Genomic DNA, 6,351 nt, shown 5'->3' with positions numbered 1-6,351 from the left:
CCGCCCGGTGAATAAAAGCGCGCGAATTCAAACTTTTAAAATTTTTTCGCTCGTTTTCACTGTTTTGTTCAAATTTTCCGATGTATCTGGAAGAAAAATTGACAAAAAGGTCTTTAGAGAAAAATTGGAATACTGTATAGGAAAGTGTTGAAATAGTCTGAAAACATCATACGGTTACATTTTACACAGACATTGATTCTTCTATTCAAGTTTTCGAAAAAAAAAATTCAGACATTTTCGCCATTTTCAGGATTTGACCAATGAAAACTGACCAAAGTAAACCCCTCTTTGCGCGTAGGCTAGAGACGCAGTGGGCCTCGTTTCTCTGCGTCTCTAACCTCAAAAAGGTATTCAGGTATTTAGGTATTCAGAAATTAACTAGTTTGACCTTATTTTGAGAGTATCAGCTGGATATATTATTTTAGTTAAAATCAGCTCGTCGAGATCTTCAAAATGAGTTTAAACATGACAGATTTTTGAAAAAAAAAGTTTTGGGATTTTTTCTTCGAACGCATTTATTCAAAACATGTCATGTTTAGACTCATTTTGAAGCTCTATTTCAGCTGAATTCAAAAATCACATTTTGTCGTGTGTAGCTTCAAAACTAACCCCTCTTTGCACGCTGGTATACTAGAGACGCAGTGCTTCTCTGCGTCTCTTACCTCGAAAAAGGGTGAGGAACTGTTTTGGAGATTTTTGGAAGTATTTTTCACTATTGTTTTTCTATCTAACGCTCTCAATTACGTCAATCTGTGGGAGTTATTGTTTATCATGACATGTTTGAATATTTCTAATTTCCTTTTTTGCAATTTTCCTCTTTCCCATCTTCCCCAAACTTTCAGCAATGAACGAGGACGAGCTTGTTGACATTTGTACATTCTTAAAATGCGATCCTTCAAATCCCCTAGACCCAAATTCCGAATCAAACGGACCTTGCTACTTTCCAAATCCGTGTAGCTCGGAGCCCTACACGGGACCACCGTTTCCAAGAGAGAAAGTTCTAGAAGAGCTGAAAACGAGGAGTCTGGAAGGGTATATTGAGCACTGCCTGCTCTCTGGAGATCAACAAATGTTGGTGATCATGAAAAATGTGCAATCGATTTTGGAGAAAACTGGAAATGAGCAACAACGAGCCGTGTTTGGGGACCAGGCGGAAGTGGCAACGAATATTGCGGAGCATTGTTGGCCCCATTTCGAGAGCATCAGTGAGTATGAATATTTTTGTCAGATTCAGCTGAAAAAGAGCTTTAAAATGAGCCTAAACATTAGTAATTTTGACAAAATAATTTTTGGGATTTTTTCAAAAAAAAATTTTATGAAAATTGTTTGGCACTATTGGAGCCTAGGTTTGGAACCGCGGTAATCAATGATATTCCATGTGTAGTTGGGACCCAGACAGAATTGGGCGTGGCTTGTGGATTTCAGTATAAATAATTTCGTTTTTTGGTCTGTTTGTGCATCTGTTTGTAAGAATAAAAAGTGATTTTTGTGGAAAAATTTGATACATTTTAAAAATAAATTTTTGAATATTTTTTTTGAAAACATTTCGAGTCTAGTTTGCTCAAAAAAAAAACACAAAGTTCAAAATGTTATGTCTAGATTTTTTTTTGCCGGAGAAAAATGAAAACACTTGAGACGTTTTTTTTCCCAATTTTCTTCTTTTTTCCGGGAAGTTTCCATATTTTCAGGACTATTACTCTTGACTTTTTAGTTTCTTTTTTTCTTTTTTTTTCTCATTTCTTCAGCAAAATTCCAAAATTTCAAATATCCAAACTAAACATCTTTTTTTTCAATTTTCAGAAACTTTTCAAAATTTCAGGACAGGTTTTGAACAATTTTGATTCTCAAAGTGGACTTTCTGAGCTTTCAGAGTTCTGAACTTTCTCAATTAAATTGTTTTCCAAAAATCTGAAACTCAAGACTGTTTGACTGTATCACCAACTGATGAAAAAGGGATTAGAAACGATGTCGTTTGTGAAATGAAGTTCAATTATATGGTGGGCGTGGCTTGTGGATATCAACTTGAATAATTTTGTTATTCTTAACATTGCATCTGTTTGTGTCTTTTTGTCCATATGTCAGAGTTCAACTTGAAACTGTATTTGGTGTTTTACTCAAATTTTAAATTCTGAAGTTTTCCAGATTTCCCAGAGAGATTCCAGAGAGATCTGCATTTTTTCTGGAATTTCGAAATTCGAGAAGTTTTGAAACATTTTTCATCTCAAGTATCTCTACGTACTAAGTCTAGACATAAAACTTTTATTTTCCTTTCTTTTTTTTCTAAGTTTCTTCTTTTCTTCTTTTTTCCTCCCAATTCTTTTTTCAAATATCCAAACTAAACATCTTTTTTTCAATTTTCAGAAACTTTTCAAAATTTCAGGACCATCATGATCTCCAAAATTTTGCTGATTTTCCTGATATTCATATTTCTAAACCCTCAAATTAATTGCGCCGGTAATTAACTCCAAAATTTTCATTTTTCGACAAATTGTCCAATTTTCAGAAGTCCTAAAAATGCTGAAAATCTTTGGAAAAGTCCTGGATTTTGATTTAATCGAGGGGAAATTCGATGAAAATTGTACGCAGACATGTTTTTCGGATTCTGATTGTATTTTGGCATTTTTCAATCAAAATTCGAATTATCAATTATTTTTTTACAATTCGACGGAAACTTTGAAAGTCGAGGAAACCAATCGAGACGATGGATTCTTTGTGTCTTTTAAGGTAATTTTTGAAATTCGAAAAAAGCGAAAATCTATATTTAATTCTGTGTAATTTTCAGATTTTTGAGCTGAAATTCAAAAAGTTATGAAAGTTGAAAATTCAGAAAATACGGAGATCTAGCTTTAATTTGATGTTATTTTTATGAAGTTTGAGCAAAAACTAAGAAAGTTATGATCGAAAAAAGGAATTTTCAGACAAAAATCACAACCTCAGATCCAGATTTCTGCCCAATTGAATCTGAAATTTCTCCCCAAATCTTCCTAGGAGAGGATCCAATTTCATGGACCAAGACCTCCGATTCCACGTGGCAATTCAATAAATGTGTGGGAAATTGGAAAATGTTCAAAAGAACAGATCCAGATATTACTGTATGTATGCAGGTGTTCTTTATAAAAAAAGGAACAACTCAAAAGGAGGCAGAGGATTACTGTAGTTCAATGGGATATAAAGTAACTGGTGTGGCAAGTGTAAACGAGACTAAGTGGATTTTTGGTGAGTTATTCTTTTGTTTTTTGAAAAAAAAAATAACAATTTCTTAAAAAATTTAATTTAAATTTCTAGACAACGCTGGGAAATGGCTCCCACAATGGGATTACTATCAAGGAGTCTGGATAGATGGAGAAAGAAAAACTCCAGGAATGAATGTAAGCGGATTACTGTAGTTTTTGAGTTCTCAAAATTTTCCTGAATTTTCTGAATTTCACATGGACCGATGGATATACAGTAGGATATGGAGCATTTGATGCCAATAACGCTATGATTTCTTTTCACAACGAGTAAATTTTATTGGAATTTTTAAAATGATATTCTGAATTGTCAATTTTTCAAAAATTTAGGATTTTTCAAATTATTGGAACATGTTGAATCCTTCAAAAAAAAAATTCAAAAACTAATTTTTTTACAGAATCAAGCCGTCCGAGCTGGAAAACTGTTTGGTGGTGTCTAGAACTTATCATCAAACAGCTATTATCAATGATGTCGCTTGTGGAAAAGGGTCTGGAGCTGATTTGGGTGTGGCTTGTGGATATAGACTTGAATAATTTTGGGAATTTTGTCTGTATGTGTGTCTGTTTGTCCGAATAAAATTCTTTCTTGTTTCTTGAGCAAACTTAGAGAAGAAGAACGAATTGAACAACTTGTTAAACATTGCCGTTTTGCAGTTTCAAATGTACCGTAAACAGTATAATAGAACGCCCCCCGAATCGTCAAATTTGTGCTCATGTACCGTAAAACCTCTAATAGAACGACACCCGGATCGTCCACTTTGAGCCTATATATCTCACTTCTTCTGAAAGATATCAAAAAGTGGTTAACTAGTGAAGTGTTTATCAGGATATCAGCAACATTTTACTAGTTAGCCACTTTTTGATATCTTCCAAGAGAAGTGAGATATATAGGCTCAAAAGTAAAAGCTCTACGGTAAATCAAATCTTGAAATTTCCGGGTGTCAAAAACGATCAAAAACGATCCGGGTGTCGTTCTATTAGAGGTTTTACGGTATCTCATTTTCTGTGAGAGATATCAAAAAGTGGTTAATTGGTAAAATGTTGCTGATATTATGATAAACATTTATCAGACAACTTTTTGATATCTTCCAAGAGAAGTGAGATATATAGGCTCAAAGTTAGACGGTCCGGGTGGCGTTCTATTAGAGTGTTTACGGTAAATCAAATCTTGAAATTTGGGGACGAATCTTCTGTTTTTCAAATTCAAAGAGAACACAGCTATTTGGGAATTTTGTGATTCCTTGTAAACTCAGAAATGTTGGCGTTACATAAAAAATTTCAAAAATTCAGAAATCACTATAACTACGTAAAATCATAGAATCGAATCGTTTGAAATCTATGCAATTCGAGAACCCAATTTTCAAACAAAAAAGATAACATTTATTAGGGCAAACAGATACACAAAAGGACAAAAAATTATTCAAGTTTATATCCGCAAACCACGCCGTGTTGAATTCCGGCTCCATATTCACAGTCGACGTCGTGTAGGATTTCTTGGCTTGGAACGGTTGATACGACCAAACAATCTTGTATCAAACCCCTAAAAGTTATAAAAGGGTGTTTTATAATTTTTGGAAAAAACTTTTCTGACTCACTCATGATCTACTCCAGAAATACGCGCCCACTTCTTTTCAAATGCTTTGTACCCTTTTGTATATCCATCGGACCATGTATAAATCTGAAAATGTGGAACATTTTCAGAACTACAGTAATCCACTCACATTTATTCCTGGAGTTTCCCGTTTTCCATCTATCCAAACTCCTTGCCAATCCGGTAGTGTCGTCGGAGCTTTCTCCTGCGTTTGTTCTGAAATTTTTTTTCTATACGATGCTTCTGTCAGCCCAAGACCTCCGATGAAGCGTTACTACATTCGAAAAAACCCAAAAAACAATCAGGAACTCATTTTATACAGCTGATAATGGCTTTTCGGAAAATCTGTAAATTATTATGTTTTATGTTTTTAACCTACATTTATGATTCATTTGAGAAGTTTAATAATTCATTTTTTTTGAAATTTGTGCATCTCGCAAATGTCACTGCAGCTTTCAAAACTTTAAAATATCAATTAAGAAACCAGATATGACCACTTGAAGATTGGTGGCCTAGAAAACCAACATTTCAGAAAACTAGGTCATAATATATATGGTTAGTTTCAGATTTCAAAAATCTTCCATTTGAGCCAAGTTATGATCATTTCAAATTTGAAACAGTGTGGCCTAGTTTTGAATTTTTTCTTTTGACTCTGGTTCTGCGAGTTTATATACCATAGGGTGGGCGTGGGCAGGTGTTCGTGGCCAGGTGAGCAGGTTTGATCGAGACTCACTTCAGTAGGAACATGTATGAAAATAACCATTCACTGTTTATTCAAAATCAATAAAAACAATTTTCATAGGAATTAAAGGATGAGATTTCAAAAAATTCATAAATTAGAAAAAAAAATATACAAGGAGACTTGGGAGCTAACAATAGATTCCATATTTTTAACCAAAAAAGAAGAAATCTTTCTCAAACGGGGTGAGCAGCTTTCAATAAAGCAATTACTACATCAAACCAATCAGATCAACCGATGCAAGTCTGGTTCTTCTCGGATTGTTGAATTGCCAGATGTTCTCTAAGCAGCGATACTGCATCTCTTCCTTTTTTTTCAGAAAAACCTGACGAAGGCGTTCCCAAAACAGAAAAGTTTGATGCTATTTAGACAATCAATCACCATCCACGATTCTCCATCTTCAATAGGGTTACGGTGTTCCGATGCAAAGATCGAGAAAGATTTGATCTACACCATCTTGCTGCTGGAAGACGTGGATCGCACGAAGCGCAAGTTCAACCACTTTTCCGAACTTGGCAATGAACTGCTGCTGCCAGGAAGGTGGAGCCGAATCTTCCGTTTTCACGTAGTCTTTTGGATTCTGAAATTTCAAACGATCAAGAATGATAGTTGAGATCTGTTCTGAGAGAGTTTANCGGGGGAAGTATAAATATAGCTATGTACTTAAAAACCTGAAAAAAACACTTCAAGGACGAAAAAATGCTATTTTTTGTCACCCTAATTTCTTCACTAGCTTGCTGCTGCGGCGTCGCTTCATAATGTGAAAAACGCGATGGTCGCCTCTTATACGC

General features: G+C 34.7%; 2 protein-coding genes across 2 annotated transcripts in view; one reads left to right on the top strand and one right to left on the bottom strand.

Annotated features, from left to right (window-relative positions):
- Positions 1–844: 844 nt before the first annotated feature.
- On the top strand, positions 845–3,670 carry CBG00017 (the record flags this gene model as incomplete). The annotated part of the gene is made up of 6 exons (XM_045244512.1): positions 845–1,205; positions 2,362–2,454; positions 2,504–2,724; positions 2,919–3,216; positions 3,286–3,368; positions 3,629–3,670. The coding sequence occupies 6 exons, from the start codon at positions 845–847 to the stop codon at positions 3,668–3,670; spliced, it is 1,098 nt and encodes a 365-aa protein (XP_045091452.1).
- A 976-nt stretch (positions 3,671–4,646) lies between these two features.
- CBG00014 overlaps positions 4,647–6,351 on the bottom strand; it is a gene marked incomplete at both ends in the record, with an annotated part of 19,765 nt that continues 18,060 nt past the window's right edge. Inside the window, 4 exons of the mRNA XM_045244511.1 lie at positions 4,647–4,770; positions 4,826–4,908; positions 4,952–5,037; positions 6,014–6,140. Coding sequence (XP_045091451.1) covers positions 4,647–4,770; positions 4,826–4,908; positions 4,952–5,037; positions 6,014–6,140 — 420 coding nt within the window. The remainder of the gene's footprint in view (positions 4,771–4,825; positions 4,909–4,951; positions 5,038–6,013; positions 6,141–6,351) is intronic.

Source organism: Caenorhabditis briggsae (genome assembly GCF_000004555.2).
Source record: "Caenorhabditis briggsae complete genome, chrIII, whole genome shotgun sequence".
NCBI lineage: Eukaryota > Metazoa > Nematoda > Chromadorea > Rhabditida > Rhabditidae > Caenorhabditis > Caenorhabditis briggsae.
Note: the sequence above shows the minus strand (reverse complement) of the source record. Positions and strands in the feature narration are given on the sequence as shown.